The sequence below is a fragment of the Seriola lalandi genome, unplaced genomic scaffold (genome assembly GCF_002814215.2).
Source record: "Seriola lalandi dorsalis isolate HSWRI2012SDOR001 ecotype SW California unplaced genomic scaffold, Sedor1 jcf7180002054585, whole genome shotgun sequence".
In the NCBI taxonomy this organism is placed as follows: domain Eukaryota; kingdom Metazoa; phylum Chordata; class Actinopteri; order Carangiformes; family Carangidae; genus Seriola; species Seriola lalandi.
The window spans coordinates 4,512,412-4,530,261 of NW_019525138.1; the positions used below are offsets into that span (position 1 = coordinate 4,512,412).

Below are 17,850 nucleotides of genomic sequence, written 5' to 3' on the forward strand. Positions count from 1 at the left end.
TATAAAGCTCTGTAAAGCTGAGGCTGGCTGCAGATTCATCTGGTAGCTCCTGGTAGGTTCATCAGTTCAAGTGGCCCCCAAAGTTAAAACAGAGTGAATATTGGAGTTACATTTGTCAGGTGAGCAGAAACACGACTCTAATGCTAATGTTGCACGCATCGTCAGAAAGACATTGGACTCTAACGTTGGACAGATGTTAAATTTTAGTTGGAAATTAAAATCAGGTTGACATCCAAACCCAACGTTGCCTAACTGACATCATGATATTTAACAGACGCTTAGTAGACATTGGGTTTTGGTCACCATACCTCATGATGTTGGTGAAGATGGTGTCTGCATGAGAAGTTTGGAAGACGTTGGATTTTGGTTACTTCACAACACAATTTAAAGTGACTATTTGTACGTTTTCTCTGCTGCCAAATGTGGTTTCTTCCTGGGAGCCGGTGGTGGTGATTGTTGCTTGATAAGAGCTTCGGCCATCGTTGTCGTTATAATACATGAGGTTATAATAGGTCTTCTGAGCAGCACTGTTCAGGGCAGATTGGAGGCTACAGTGAGTCGCTATGGGAAAGTTGACGAGACGGGCTGTAGGTAACTGGTTGGCGTGCTAACTTCAGTAGAAGAAAAGACGTAATAGAGACAAGAGTTAACGTTGGTGTTTTCTGTCCACCTCTGGCGACAGCTCTTGGTGAGTAAAGAAATTAAATTTGATGCTGAACTCGCAACGTTTTTTCAAGACTAGTGAATAGCTGTTAATGCTAACGTTGGCTATGTAGCAATAGCAAAACTTACAAATAGTTCTTGTAAGATGAACAAAATATCAAGGTCAGTGGTTGTTGGTAGACTGTTCTATGTCGTCTATCGTCTTCGTTGACGTTCTCACATTCAATTTCAACTTGTTAAGGTGAAAATATGTGACGTGTTTAGTTTTTGCTTCTGCTGCCCCCAAGTGGCCAAAAAGAACACAGTTGGATTTTTAAAGCTCCAGTATAAAAAAGACAATTTTGTATGTATTGTAAGTATTTCTTTCTCATCCCTTTAATCAGCTTATGTCTTATTTAAATTTGAATCCCTTTGTTTGCAATTAATTTGCAGTTGATTAACTAATTGATTGAGTGGTTGTTTCAGCCCTAATCTGCATACACAAGCATTAGAATTATAAATCTGTTTAAAGAGCATGTTTTTTGGAACTCATTTCTATTGGATTTTAGGTTATTTGAAAAGATCCCGAGGGATGCTTAACTTTATTGACACAGTAGGACCATCTGTCCGTCAGTAGCCCACAGCCAAATCTGTTAACTCAGAGCTCTGGCACTAATTCATCTGTAAATTGGGGCACATGTTAAAAGGGTTCCCTTTCCTGGACTGCTTAATAAGAGCTCTTCTCTTCTCTTCAGTGATGCGCACGGATCCACACCCACCCTTCCAAAATCAGTTTAGCCCGGGTCCGTCTTTTAACTTTCCTCGCGGCAGTGACATCTAGATTGCAAAGGGATTAAAGATTAGGATCCGGACCAGCGGAGAGCTGATGCATAATTAACTCCAAGACGAGAAACTGAGTAGTTCCTCAGTCGCGTCCGATACTCCCCGACAAAGTGGCACAACGTGGGCGGCGCGTTGAGGAGACGGTCTATAGGCTACCACCACGGCAGGAGTCAGAAGCTGGATATGCAGCAGGAGGTGGGGGGGGGGGACATGACGGTGTAGCTCCGGGTAACCTGCGCAGTAAACCATGCGTGTAAAAGGAGTTTTGTTTCGGGGCCAGCCTTGAAGGGTACACGGCGGTGCCCGGCTGATGGTGCGCTCTCTCCGCGGTGGATTCGGTTTCCAGTCCTGTAACACAAACTAACCGGAACGACTTCATTAGAGCTGCCTGTTCAACGACAACCCGAGCTGAACGGAGAGGACAGTTCATCACCCGGAGGCCAGCTGAAATGTTTGTGCTCCCGGGCTTTTTTTTAATTTATTTGATTAAATTACCGTAATGGAACATAACCTCTGATATCACCCGGACAGCTGACTTGGAGACCGGTTGGTTTCCTTCTGGCTACGCGCTTTTGCTTGTTCACATTTCCAACAACAACATATTTGGCACCATCAGAAAAAAAAAAAAATTGTTGCAGCGACTTTTCTTTGCACAATAAAACTCAGAGGAGAGTCTCTGTGGAGTGTGCCCCGGATTCCATCAAGTCAGAAGAAGAAAATTAACGACACATGAAAATAATGTGAAAAATAAAGGAGTGGAAATGCGTCGCAAATGCTTCTTTCTGCTTGAGGTAAGTTCTGCGCCTTTTGCGCTTTGACCTCATCTTCTTTTCCCTCATCTTCTTAGACATTTAATTAAAGATATCGGAACAAAAGCAAGTAGATCTGTTCTTATTCTCGCGGATTGCAGCTGAGTATAATCTTGATGTGAAGGGATTTAACACTATCATCCCAACCAGATGTCAGTTTTGGATATTGTCTCCATGTCAGAGCTATTTTTAAAAAAAAAAAAAAAACATCCATTTAAAGCAAGAAAAAATAAACCTTCTCTCTTCTGAAAGGTTTGAAGCAGGAGAGTAATCCAGAGGGAGATTTGGGGGTTTTTTCCCCCCACCTTCCCACTGGAATATTGAGAACAATCTGCATCATATTATTTAATTGAAGTGCTGAAGCTGCCAATGTTGTGTTTACTTGTAAACAGAAACATGACTCTGGGGTTAAGATGGCATGAGAAAAAACAACATGATTCCTCTTCCTATCAGGAACTCAGATTCAGATGCTGGAAAACCAGGATTTGGGACACTGGGGATTAAAGCGTGTTAATGCAGCAAGTGCACTCCCTCTCACTCCCACTTCCCATTGCTTCCCCGGATAAGAAAAGTGGACAAAGTTGAGGCTTAAGTTCAAATCTCTAGTCTAAAAAATGCTTCACTGAGATCAATTATCTGATACCATCTCTCAACATGGAGAGCCCACAGAGGCAACAATACGGCCTGGGATTTGTTGCACTCATAGGAGACATGAGGATGATGTTGTTACAGATGCCCGAGGTGAATTACTTCATCTACCTCCTACTCTATTGTGTGAGGAAAACTGTCGCACTAAGAATAGTAAAGAATCCTCTGAACCCTTTTATTTTTGAAGCCCCCCTCCCCTCGCTTTCTATTCGCGTCCACATTGTTGTGATTTAAGAGCACACAGGGCGTCCACACTCACAGCAACTCACATATCACATGCCTGCTCAGGTCAAACTAGAACTTGAGTGCTGGACCTGAATTCAGTTTTATGGTAGAAGAAGAAGTCAGATCTGAAGTTAAAGAAGAAATACCGCCGGGTAGAATTACTCTAGGTCATGCATTCAATATTTTACTTGAGTAAAAGTACAATTGTTGCAGCTGGTAAAGATGGAGCCAATTTTAGCCACTTTATACTGCAGGGTGGGTTGTGAGCCAACCTTTATCTCATTGATTATATTATAAATAGCACGATATTCCCATCTGTTAAGCAGTGGAGTAGAAGTCGAAAGTAGCACTGAAGAAATACTCAAGTACTTGAGTAAATGTACTTCTTTTTTTCCCCAATGCTGTTAATTAATGAAACTTTATACATTAGATCTGGTTCATTTCAGAGGGAAAAGATACACCACTACTTTTAACAGCTATAGTAATTAATTATGTTGCATAATTTGTTTTATTTATCTTCATCCTCTGAAACATAATTCATTATCAAGTCAATTAAGTCTTTGAGTCTGAGGCCTGTCAGCCACTTTTGAGTTGGTTTCACATGCCGTGAAAAACAAAGTGCTAAATATGTTTATATTCAGCACAAACTCAGCTCCAGTAATCTGAGAACAGTAAGAATGTCACTGATCTGTTTTCTGTTTAAATCAACTTTAATCTACACTTTTCAAAAACCTTTTTTTTTTTTTTTTTTTTTTTTTAAACAAATGCTGAGATATTTATTTATTTGGAGCTCTGGACCTTGAAAACATGGGTGTTGGCTACAATGGGTGATTAAATCCTTCAGACAGTTCATCTGGTTTGATCTATAGAGTGTAAAAGAGAGTGATACTGTTTTTGAAGCCAGTGAATTATTATGGAAAAATGATAAAAATAATCTGTGTATAGTAGAAATATTCAGGATAAATCATAACTCTTGACTCTTGTAAAGGTACGTCTTTGGTTGGACACAAACCAGAAGTCGAGTGAAGTTGATTAAAGGTAAATTTATTATAATGATAATAAAAAGATCCATCCCCTTGGGGGAGTTAGTGGACACGTCAACTCAGGCACCAAAAGGTACAGAAAGCCTTAGATAGAGACTTTTACAATATTTTAAAAACAAGTTGATATAATCTAAAAGGACCTTGAATAATATCACTGTACTGTGAAATAAATGTGTTGGGGTTGATTATTGGCAGAAATCTCTTTATAAACTTGAGATTTTTGCAGCTCCACCCCGACCAGCTGCGACAGAAATGCTGATCACTCGTTTATGCATCAGTAATAATGATCCTTTTTCTGTTGATAACACTTCTGTGCTTTCTTGTCACTGTGATTTTAAATCCTGGACTTTTATTTTTAATTAAGTATTTTTTTTTTTTTTTTTACTCAAGTGAAGCATCTGAAATCTTCCTCCACGACTGAAATAATGAACGTCTGTGTTATCCTGCAGTGTGCCTCGTGGCTGTCAGCTGTTGACCTGTAATTACCTGGAAGGAGGTGGACAGCTGGTACAGTAGGTTACTGTACCCTGATACCTGCCCCAGGATTCACAGGGCATGAAGCAGACGCAGCAAGCCGTTAGGAACCCTCGTTTGAAAGCTGAACCACTCTAGCATTTTATATGATGTGACTACGTACACTGCTGGTGTTTCACGCTGCTGTGACCAGCAGGTATGAATGTGCTTTTTACTCAAGACAGATGACACAAAAGTGAGGAATTTTAATGAATTAAAATTCATTTTCTGTCTGACGGATATGAAACGCTGCGTTATTGATGGACTGAAGGATGTTTTATTTAAGCAGGAAGTGAAACATTGGCTTTATTGGTAATAGTAGTGTCCGCTGGGAAAGCACAGCTGCACTGAGGTGTTCGGGGTCAATTAGGGAAGGCCAGTTTAGTCCAAACAAGAAACGAAACTGATGACATTTTACAGTCTTTTGTGGTCTTTCTTGCCTCATAAAACGGCACTGACAGATGCTGCCTATGTGCCAGCCCAGCAGCGGTGGTTCAGCGTTTCCACATGCAACGTGAAGCACACTCACTGGATGTTTGTTCCAACCTTCAAGGTTTGGATGGTTTCCAGATGTCACTCATAAAGGCTGAGAGAAATCCAGTCGAGATCAAAGTGTGTGGATGAAATATTCATCTGTGAACCGTGAACTCTGCTCGCTGTGTTGTCATTTAACAAAAACCCTAAATAGAGGCGTTCATATTCCCTATCGTGGTGGAAACAGAGATACTTAATGTCACACGAGATCCGGCAGATACAGACGGATCCCGCCTCCTGAACTGCCTGCTGTAGTTTTAAAATTATGTGCATTATTCAATGTTTCTCCCCCTCAGCACACATGCAAAGTAGGCAACCACACACACTGTGGAGAATTCATCATTACAACCCCTCCTTTAAGAAGGCAATCAGTAATTTCTTCTGCCTCTATATTTTATTGAATACTTGTATCTGTAAACATGCAAGACTGTTGACAGGGAGAATGATGATTACAGACTACAAAGCGCTCCAAATTAGGAGCGCCGCATTAGGCGAGGGGAGTTGTTAATACATGCATCATCTGCTCAAGGGCAGCGAGAGTCTTTCAGTTCGATTCAGCACAACTTCATCTGCTCTGTGCGGCAGGGAGTTAAAGGAACACGAGGCAAACGAGATGTAATGTTTAATCTGATGAATCCTGACCCTGTGTGTGTGTGTGGGTGCGTGTGTGTGCGTGTGCGTGTGTGTGTGTGTGTGTGTGTGTGTGTGTGTGCGTGCGTCTCTCCTCTTGTGTTCGCAGGTGTGTGCCATTGTGAGCTTCCTGCCATCGGCCTCTGTGGCAGATCTGACATGTGAAGCTCTGCTCATGCTGTCAGGGAATTTCTCCTGTAAGTTGATGACCAGCGTCAGCGGGATGTTTACCACAAAGCTTTTAAAAGACCCGTTATAAAACCAACCTGAGAATTGAAGTTGATCCACTTGAGATTGAATTGATGTTCAGTCTTTTTCCATTTCATGATGGTAGCCGCTAAATGCCAAAGCCTCGTCCTCGATCACAACTTTTCCCTTGTGGATATTGGCAAACTGTCTTTTCTTATTATTCCATTTCTGTGCAGACCTCACAAGCACAGTAATAGCTGGTTAAACTTAAACACCCGGAGAGGACACACACACATATCTTCTTGTTACTTGCCTCTGGTAATACTCATAAAGATGTCTCAGGTAGCTCTCAGGTAGTAACAATGCTCTCTGTATTTAATATGCTGTCACATTGCTTTGTGATGAGCCCCAGCACTGAAATGTGTCATGGAGGGCTACAAATGATTTTACTTATTGATTTATGTGTTGATTATAACTGTTTGACTCATCAGTTAATCATGTAGTCTTTGAAAGGTAAAAAAAAAAAAAAACCCAAGGTGACGTAGCCCAGTCCAAAACCTCAAAAATATTCAGTTTACAATGATATAAAATAGAGAAAAGCTGCAAATGCTCACATTTGTCAAGCCGGAACCAGTAAGTCCATATCTGCCAACACTCCCCTTTTTCCCAGGAGTCTCCGGGACTTCAAGGTGATCTCCCGGCGCCATCCTGTTTTGTTGTTTCTCCCAGGAAACATCAACCTCCCTCAACCTTTATCAAAAATGATCTTCATAACCACATCCATATGTTTTATGTTTATGTGATGTTACCAGATTATGTATGAACCACAAGCTAGACACACAATCCACACACATAAATACAATTTCAACCCATCTGTCACAACATCCTGGGAACCCACAGCCCAATTCAGGTGGTGTGCACAGCTGCTCTCTGCACAGGCAAGTGGAACATTATGAACAAGTTTAACTAAACCTTCTTTTGTGATCAGTTATGTATTGCGTAAATATGGAAGTAACAACACAAAATTAGATATAACTGCAGGGATGAAGCATATGCAAAGTATAGTACATCAAGCATGCTAACATGTTGGGGGCCGTGCCCCATCCACAACCAGGCAATGAGAAAGAAAATTGCACAATGAAGGAAAATGACTAAATCAATCAATAATCAGTTACAAAACATAAACATACAAAAAAGGGAGAAAAGAAAAGAAAAAAAGTTTAACTAAACTTTATGCTCATGTAATGTTTATCTAATGATAATATTAATTGACGTGATGCAATTCAAATTAAAAAATTTAAATGAATCTTTTTATGTGTTTATTATTTGGCTAAATCATTAATTATTTACTTTAAACCCCCACCCTGAAAAAAAAGTCAAAAAATGGCACTGAATTCTCAGTCAGGACAAAACAGGACATACCACAGCTGTGTTGAGCATATTTTTTTATTTAAAAATAAATTGAAACTGCACACTGAAACTCTCATTGTCACAGATGATGAAAAATTTAAAACATTAACCAGCTCCAGTTGTGACTGGGTAGTGATGGCTGTACAAATCATATTTTTGTATTGTATTATATGGTAGGTCCTTTGAGCTAAATGTTAGAATGATTGCTTATCTCTGTCTTTAAAAAACAGCCCACATGAGTTTTCCGTGTGTGTGCCCTCACTGTGGTTAAAGGGCAGTCTTTGTTCTTCTGTAAATTTGGGATATTTGTGAGAGACAGATAAAAAAAAAGAAACAAAGAAACTGAGGCAGCACAGGGTGAGATTATCTGATATTTAGTTCACTTTATGGGTTAAACTAAGGGAATCCTATATATCCTGTAATGCATCTCTCCCTGTGCACATTTTTGAAACTCCATCTCCCCAGTTTTTAACTCAGACTTTTTATTATAAATTTAGAGTCTCCATGAATAAACCAAGATAACCCTTATCTTTATTTTCTCAGACTAAAGAGAGCTCCTCCAAAATCACAGGAGACATGATACAACTGTTTACACAGGCTGAGCCGTACTGTCCATTACTAGTAATCAGTGCTGGGTTAGTTAGTTAAAATCTAATTACTAATTACTCAACAGCGAAGGTAATCACTTACATTACTTGTTACATTACCTTTTTTAGTCAGAAAACTCAGCATTTGTGCCTTTAAACAAGTCCAGGTCCTCCACATTCACATGTCACATGTTATTTGTTGTAGCATAGCGTCTTTCAGTAAGAAGGTTACAAGAAATTATCTGGTTTTCCTGGCAAGTTGTTAGCAACCAGAACAACAGCTACCATTAGCCAACGCCAAAAGACCAAACCTCTTAACTTCGCTGTTAGCTCTCTGTTGGCTCTCCTTCGGGTCACTGTTAGCTCTCATTTAGTTCTCTGTTAGCTCTTTGTTTAGCTCTCTGTGAGCTCTCCATTGGCTCTCTGTTAGCTGTCCTTTACCTTGCTGTTAGCTCTCCATTAGGTCACTGTTAGCTCTCCTTTAGCTTCTGTTAGCTCTCTGTCAGCCTCCTACTTTGGATTGAGCTTGTAGACTTATCACTTGCTCCCCGGACTAGTAGGAAAAACAACAAAACCCCTCCCCCTTATGTCTAACAAATCACATGTTAGTTGTTGTCATGGGGAATGACAGGCTTATAACATTTTACTGACACCCCGGAAATCTCAGTAGCAGCATAAACAGTCTGAACACAGTGACAGTTAATCACTAACATGTCACCCAGTCCATTAGAGTTTCATCTAAATCGTACAGAAACTGAAAATTAGACATTATGGTTTCAGACAGACGGTCAACAGTTTAGAGAGATTCGTTCAACATCAACAACTATCTCAACCGTACAGTCCAGACTTCACAGTGAAGCCATCATCCAGCTGCAGGACAAATCTAAGATGACCTTTTTTCTTCTGCCAGAAGTTAACCCTAACCCCCCGCACCTGCAGCCCCTGCACCGAGATTACAGTAAATACAGAGAGAAGAAGACACTGTTTACACCTGGTATGAAAATGCGATCTGTATCCAGACACCTTATCCAGATAAAACAAAACACATTAACGCGAGGTGTAAATGACCTGCCTGATCACTTCTGGTGGTCTGGCTCACACTGTGTTCAGGTCTTAGGTGTAAACATGACCTTTGATCCGATTTCAATGAGTAAATGAGAACCCGTTAAAAAAATAACAGGTGTAAACAAATGCAAAGGCAGGATCAGTTCGTTTATCATCTCGATACAGATTGCATTTTAATGTCAGCTGTAAAAGCCAAATACAAAATAGTTGAAGTAACTGAGCGTTACTGGGATTAGTAACTTAATATAATTACTACATTTCACATTGTAAACTTAAACTACTTGTTATGAGTAATAACATTACTGTAAAATGTCACTAAGTCATGTGTTACTGCCCAACTCGTGGCCATATTTAAAGGAAGAACTAGTCGGTTAAAGTTCGGGAAACATAGATTAAATTTGGTAAAGAGAAACCAACATTGCGAGACAGGATGCAAACAGCTGTTTCCTGAGTCGAAGCCAGATTTGTGGCTTCATAACAGCATCACACTACGTTTGTTTTTGTTCTTGACAGATGAGATTCACAGTTCTCACAGCTACTACAGCCTCCCTGTTAGGAACATGTAAATGTATGTCATTATGAGGCGTTTGAACAAACGACCAGTGCTGTGGTTTCTCTGAAACTAATCCCTGCTCTTTTCATTTTTTACTGGGATTAATTCATTTTCTAACTAATAAAAGGTGTGAAAACACTGGTTTAAAAAAACAATGCATTAGAATTAAGCTTCTACTTTGCCTCTCGGAAAACCCTTATTTCTGGATATTTTCATCTAAATCTTCTTGTGTTATTAAAGAAATAATAGCCTGACCCTGGGGGCATGTCTAGTTTCATATTCACAGCTACCATCCTGTTATTGCTTGGGGAAAGGTCTGTCACCAATGTTTACTGTTGCCCTTTAATGCTTCACCCTTTGTCGCCGTTAAGCTGAATCTAATGAGATTTCAAAGCCTCTTCTAAACAGCGCAAACAAAAATCTGAGGTTATTGATGAAACTCTCCCTTCTGGATTGCAGTGCAGTCCCTGGCCGCCTCCTGGAACCAAACCCTGAGCAATGCCACAGGTCAGTGGAGCGGTGAGTCTGACACGTTGCTCTTCTCACATGTGTGAAACTGATTCCCTTACGCAGTTAGCACAAAGCAGGGTTGTTGTGGAATACCCCCACGAGGGAGACAAGTTTGATCTGAACTCAGATTATAAGGACTAACATCAAAGAGGAGAACAATGCTGGAAATAGACTGTGGCGTCGGGAGACGACGTTCAGCTCAGCGCAGCAAACCCAAGCGCAGTTGGAGTAATCATTAAAGCTCGTGTACACAAACAGCTTATTTACTGCCAACATCATTGGAGTATTATCAGAATCTCACCATGGCTATATGTAGTCCTGAGCCATGCCAGGAATCTATGTTTGCATCTGACCTTTGTGTGTGTGTGTGTGTGTGTGTGTGTGTGTGTGTGTGTCTCGTGCTTCAGGCTCGGGACTCTACTGTGACACCTCCATCGATGGCATCGGCACCTGCTGGCCCAGGAGCAGCGCCGGTCAAATGGTGTCACGACCCTGTCCGGAGATGTTCTACGGTGTCAGATACAACACCACCAGTAAGTGCACACCGTCACCATCAGCTCCTGCCAGCAAAACCAGAAACAATAGATTAAAAACAAGATTTAATTTGATCCCCCCCCACACCCCCATCCCCTATCCGTCTTCCCCTTGGGCAAATCCTGTTTACGTAATTGTGTATACAGAAATTAACATGAGCATACAAATTAGCCAGAGACACACAAAAGTGTAAAAAAAAAACGTGTTCACAAAAGTAGGGCTGCTGCAGATAATACACAATGAAGTGCCAGAAGAAAGGAGACAAGAAGACAAATAGAGCACCCGCTGTGAAAAATGTATGTGTCAGGATTTACATGGTAAAAGACAGATGGGATAATGTCACAGAGGAAACCTTTACAAGCTGCTGCTTGAGCCTGTTAAATGAAGGACTGTGTTCATTCTTAAATTTCTTAATCACTGCCCGTCAGAACTACTTTCTGAAGCTCGGTCCAGGTCACAAGAATCAATAATCTGATTTGTATTTATGTGCAGTGTCTCTGTGGATATTTTACAAATCAGATTTATAGGCCGTGGGTTTTTTGTGAAAGGAAGAAACTGGTTCAGATTTATGCTCCGGAGCCGAACTATTCTTCATCTCCTCTGTGCCACAGTTCCCTCTGAGGTCAAACTCTTCATCTGAAATTGAATGGCGACTGCAAATTATCTTCTCTGTAAACTATGTATCATGCTTTGTATGGAGGGAGAAAAAAACCAGCTCCCAAAAAGGAGAAATTTGTATTTTATATATATTTTTTATATGCCAGCAACATGACTTTTGGCATGACAGTGTCTGTTTGGTTCAGACTGAAATATTTCTACTATTATTGGATGGATTGCAGTGAAATTTTGAACAGACACTCATGTTCCCCAGAGGTTGAATCCTAGGTCCAATCCCAATGTCCCCCCTCACGGACTTTGAGGCATGTTCCCGTTAAATCCATGAGGGCTTAGGGCTGTCCCACTGTCAAACCCTCAAGGGCATGAGGGCTCAGACATTTTGGGCCTTTTATGCACATTTTCCTTACACTTGCTGCAGACCTTGCCTGAGGGAATTAACAGGAGACGCATGGAAGCGTAAAAAATGGTAAACAACCGCCACAAGACAGAATAGAATAGAAGAAGAACAGTTAACAAGCATGAAAGAAACAAACCCTAACGTTAGCATAACAAGAAAAAACAAGGTTACATGTTGCTAAGTATCAACGTGTCGCTAACTGGTGTTTCAGAGCTACAACTGTGTGTAGTTACCTGTCCAACGTTTTGTGTAAGCAAGTAGTGAATGGAGAACATAAACTATGTAAAACCAAAAGTCCCAAACCCAGTTGTGCGTAACATGTTTTGGCGTCGTCAGGGTAACGTGATATGTCACAAAGTGCCGCCCCATTCCTCGTTATACCATGTTGATCCCTTGCAGCCTCTCAGTCACACTTGCTCACTTACCAGGTGATGTCAGTCAAGCGTGTGAGGGTTCAGGGTTTAGGGGGGGCATTGAGATTGGGCCCTACTGAGTTTTCCTCTGGCACCACGATGAGGTTAATATATGTGTTTTTCTTAATGAAATTTAGTGCAAACATTGATGTTCCCCTCAATGTTGTGCAATATTTTGGTTTATGACTAAGTTGTACTTTGTGTTTACGCTAATTACAGCATTTCATTTAAACCTTTAACACTAGGGGGCAGCAGAAACAAGCTGAAACACTGAATCATCATCATTATTCACAGATCACATATTTCGAATTTGTTGGCAAATGGTTATTTATATCCGCATCCAGCAGTTACAGAGCAACATTATGTTTCATTAGGAGTGGGGTTTGTCTCCACCTGATCAATCTAATCTCTTTTAGCTCTGTGTTTGGTCTCCACCAGCTCCTGAGGGAAATCTCTGGCTCTTTAGCTGCTAAATGCTCCACTATGTTCACCAGCTGCTCTCTGGCTGTGCCAGTCTGCTGTTTGCTGCTGAGCAGGTAAAGGACAGTGGCTTTTTAGAGCTGTTTCTCTGAGCAGCAGCTATGAACGACGCTATGAGAGCAGTGAGAGTGAACCAGAGCAGTAAAGGTGTGGTCAGCACGGATAAACAATGAGCTAAGTCACTGTAAAGCTGCACATTCAGCAACCCAGTGACCCCTGAGGCATTGTTATCATAAAAATATAGATTATAGCTGCTGTAAAGCAACACTGTATCTCACTACGTCATGGCTTCAGACCCTTAGCTCCGTCCTGGTGAGAACATTGTTTTTCTCTCTGTTGAATGTCAGAGGTCCAACGAGTTTTTACCCAAACCTGAGACCAGAACCAAATTGTATCCAGTTTCAGTGGTGAGCTCATATCTGAGTGAATCTGAGTGGATCTTCTCTCTGCTCGGATCATGTGCGTCATCATCTTTACAGGAGAAAAATGTGTTTTTGAGGCAGACAGAGAGTGTGAACTGGGGATAATTATGCTGCTGTCACTGTTGCTGTTCTCTCTCTGCTCGGGTCAGTTCAGGTCAACCGCATCTTAGATCTGGTATAATTATCATCCAGTGTATTTCTCTCAGCTTTTTGGGTTACCATCAGATTAGGTCTCTCTTTTTCTTTTGTTTTTTAATTAATTAATGTTGGTCATTGTTTCATTTACTTCAACAGAGAAATTATTTCCAAATATCTTCACATTGTTAAACTCTTTCTCCTTCTTATCTGCAAACATGGTCAGTCAAACATCCACCAGGTAAAAGTGCGCAGCTGAAATCACTTTGCAGGCTTGATGGCACATTAGCAGGTGAGCCATGAGACCTTGAACAAATAAGAAACGTACCTACAAATGTCAATATTGCTCAGTTTAGGTACTGGTGTGGTTCTTACTCTTCACTATCTGGAGGTGAAAGGAGCTGCGTTGATACTGTATGTCTCTCCATACTGTATCTTTTCTTCCATTTAGTAATTTAAATATATTAACACTCATTTTTCACTGGGGATTAGGAGATATATTTGTTTATCCTTATTTTTAATGGCAAAGCCTCACTGAGATGAAATGAAAAGTGTGTTATAATTTTGTAGGGAACAATGGGACATATTCAAATGTCTTGTGTTATATGGCAAACAGCTCAAAGATGATAGGTTTACTGTCATATGTGACAAAGAAAAGAAAGGAACTGCATTCACTAAAAAACACAGACAAAAAACATGATCTTGTAATCGTGACTATTGTTTCCCACAATTATGACTTAGCATCTCAGAGGTTTCCCACTGTGTTCCGTGAGCTGATCAGGAATTTCAGCTACATTACCACTGCAGACACTTTTACGACACTTTATCACACGTTTCATCACCATGACGCCAGCATCTCGTACTGGGTCAGCTGCTCCTGAACGAACAGAGCGACCTTGAGCGAGTCTGATGGCTTTCTGCATGAACAAAGACTTTAGATGCACAGTGTTGTTATACTGATAATAACACCATCCACGTAACTCAGTGACATTAATGTCTTCCAATGGGTGGAACCCATGTCATCATGCCTCTGCCTTCTGGTAATTGTGTGGTCTTCTCTTGTTAGGATGAGATGGTGAGTCAAAAGAGACCTTTTTCAGGGATTAAGAAATTGATTAACTTCTAGATCTCCTGCAGCAAATGAAGTAAACGAAGCCTTTAAAGTTAATGCAAACAATTCCTACAGGTTGATGACGCACAAACTCTCAGTCTGTGTAAAGACAGTGTTGGAACAAACTGTGTTACTACACGCTCTGATGCAGTATTAGGACGATACCGTCCTGCAAACAGTAGGGCTGTATGTTGCTGTCAGAGCGGTGGGGAAGAGGAGAGTAACAAAGGAAGACAGAGTGGTTGGTCAGAGGTTAATCCTACTGCAAAATAATGACCCAAAACATGATGGAAGAGCAGCACAGTCTCCAGACCTAAACCCCGTGGAACTGGTCTGGGATGAACTGGACTGGAGTGCAACACATTCCTAAGAACTTCTGCAACAGTGTTGGGACAAACTTTGGGAACAGTATTTAATTTCCATTGTAGAAAGAACATCACAGGTCTGTTTGGCTGCTGGACGGGTAAAAAAAAAAAAAAACGTAGATCGAATTTAGGATTTAAGATATCTTCTTTTTAAAAAGCAAAATTTGTTCTATTCTCTTAATTACAGAAACACTGAGACAATACACTGTGTACATTTCAGTACCACCTAAAAAATGGAGGAATTGTAAAACTTTTTTACCGGTTGTGTGTATTTATATGGTGATTCATTTTCTGTCAATTTACAAATAGGTTAATTAACTAAATCCTTCAGCTGTAACACAAAATATGTTACAAAATCAGAATTATAAATATAAACATAAAATCACAACTGTAATGCAAAACTGGAAGGGCATTCAGAGGGCGCAGATCTTGTACACCTTCATGGTCAAGTGTCTGGATCTGCCTCAAGATGTAAAAGGTTTCTCTCTGACCTGCGTCCCGTCCCTTCACCAAGTTCACTGCAAATCAGTTCAGTGCTCTTTGCGTAATTCTGCTGACAATGAACAAACATGGGTGAAAACAGAGGTAAAACCAACCAGACCAACTTAATATTAGATTTGAATACACCCCAGGAACAAAAATCTGCAGTTACCCAGACTTTTTGTGATTTAAGTCAGACTTTAAAATGTGGATTTAAGTTAGTTATCCTTTAAAGTGTGGTATAAAATCACCGCCAAATATCTTCCTGGCAGTGATTCCTATCACACAGGGGTCTGTAGTCTGTGATGCGTATCTATCTAGGCCACTGCAGCGCTCTGAAGGTAACACAAACACTACCAACACAGTAAATACAATTAAGTAAATTTACCAGATAAAAGCAAATGTGTTTCTTGGTAATTTAAAGTCTAAAACCCCCACAGGATCCAGAGGAGCCACTTGAGAGAGAGAGAGAGAGAGAGAGAGAGAGATGGGCTGTAATTCAGCCGCAGCTCACTAGTAATTTGACACTGCGAGGTTCATTTCACCTTCAGGATTAACATAATCTCTGTTCGAGCGTAGCCTAAAAGCTTAAAAAAGACTTCCCGTCAGCTGACGGTGCCAGCGAAGGTCAATAGTAGAAAAGAGTTCAGGACACAGGACGATGTTGTGTTTACTTTATGAAACTTTAAGGCAGATTCACTTGCTCTGAATATGAAATTCTTCTGTAGAATTGTTACCAAATATCTTTTTGGTGTATTGTTAGTATGAATTCATTATTAATCATTATTAAATATTTGATACTTTGCACCAGTGATGTCAGAGGAGGCAAAGGAAGAGCTCGGGGGAAAACACCTGAGATGTTTATAAATGGTTTATAATATGCATTTTTCTCTGCAACATGGATTTTATTTCAGAGGTAGACAAACACGGTGACCTTGTTAGGAAACAATTCAGGACGTGATGATCCTTCCTTTTCATTCCAAGTTTTGTTTCCAGCTCTTGAGCTGCACCAGGTTGTTAAGGAAGCTGTTAATGTTGAGGATACTTGACGTGAGGACAAGGCTGCGGGAGCATTCTCTCACAGAAATGTTATTCAGAAAACATTTAACAGCACAAAGAGTCAGAACGAGTCTAACGGAGGACTGAAGTATCTGGAACAACTCTCGGCCGGATTGCTGTGAAATTAGGTTCAGGTGTTCGCGTTCCCCTCGGGATGAATTCTAATACTTTATTGATTCCTTGACTTTTCATCCAGTGCCATCATCAGGTCAAAATTTCAATTTAAATACCTGCGAAACTTAATTACATTGACGTATTAGCGTTGCCGCTGTGAGCATGCTGGTGCAGCCTGCCAGAGCTCCTGCGGTGCGGTCGACTCTGAACAGACCCGATCAGACACAAGTCAATGAACCAACAAAAAGAATCATTTGATATAATACATTTTGGGATTACATTTCAAAACTCAATGATTTATTCACCACCCTTAAACACCAAAACCTACCTCAGCTCTTTATTTATAAAAATAACGATTTTCATCATTGTTGACATTTTGACACTAGCACTTCGTTAAAGACAAATAGTTAGAATGAATGAATTAAATGAAGTGAATGAACTAAATAGGCTGTAATATAGTCACTTGATACTAAAGTTGTAAGACTTAAGTTTCAGTCCTGGTTGATTAAAGTTAAACAAGAGAGAAAAAAAAGGTTTTAATGTGATGAAATTCTTAACACAGAGCAAGGAAACTGAATTAATACCAATTATTCTGTTCTTTTTATTTCTGTTTTATTTAAATTCATATTTAGTTAATCAATTATAATGGGGTTTTACAGTCAATTCATTTATTAATGGTTAGAAATAAGCACTGTAAAATTTTGTAATTACTTCAGTGGCACAGTTCAGCTTTCATACATGCCAACACTTTTAACAAGCTGAAGTGAGGACAGGGTTTTTCATATGCACAAAGCACACAGTGTACTTCAGTGAGAATTTTGTCTCTATTAATTCTGCCCACAAGATGAGTAGGTGCTTGAATCTCTTCAGACTGAGGTGCCTGAAATTTGCACCTTAGTTCATGATTGAAGATTCTTTCTTTTTCTTCAAGAACAGACATTTTTGGTCGTTTAAGAGCTTATTTTAGATAATGCATATATAATGGAGGATATTTTAAAAAGGGATAAGTCGTGCTACTCAGTGATGGCTGAAAAAGTTGCAGTTCAGCCTGCAGCGCCACGGTACTCAACAAAACACAGATTTCTAATTATGCTCTCAGCCTGATCAAACCCCATGATAACAGCTTGGTTACACACATGGATGGATTACTGAACAGCCCAGTATGAAGTATTTGAATGACCACTAAAAGACGGAAAACAACTAAAAAGAGACTCAAAATTATTCCAAAAGAGACACAACTACAAAAAGATTCCAAATGACTCCAAAAAGATGCAAAAAGACTCAAAACAATGACAAAGAGATGCATAAACCAATGAGAAAGAGATGCTAATGACCACAGAAGACAACAGAGACACAGCCAACTGAAAAGAGATGCAAAATGAACATAAAATGATGCAAAATGAATTCAAAGAGAGACAAAAAGAGCAGAATGAGATGCAAAACATATCTGCAAATTCTAAATCTGTTAGTAGTCGTTTTGTGTCTCTTTCAGTCTGGGGGTGTTGCTATTGTATGGGGGGG

General features: G+C 40.2%; 1 protein-coding gene across 2 annotated transcripts in view; it reads left to right on the forward strand.

Annotated features, from left to right (window-relative positions):
- Positions 1-1,705: 1,705 nt before the first annotated feature.
- The window catches only part of LOC111664297 (corticotropin-releasing hormone receptor 1-like), a 64,674-nt gene continuing 48,529 nt past the window's right edge, over positions 1,706-17,850 (forward strand). Inside the window, exons 1-4 of one of the 2 annotated variants that reach the window (XM_023418825.2) lie at positions 1,706-2,276; positions 5,997-6,084; positions 10,151-10,210; positions 10,609-10,734. In XM_023418825.2, the coding sequence (XP_023274593.1) occupies positions 2,247-2,276; positions 5,997-6,084; positions 10,151-10,210; positions 10,609-10,734 (304 nt within the window). In that variant the 5' untranslated portion in view covers positions 1,706-2,246. The remainder of the gene's footprint in view (positions 2,277-5,996; positions 6,085-10,150; positions 10,211-10,608; positions 10,735-17,850) is intronic. The other variant, XM_023418827.2, reaches the window with a different exon arrangement.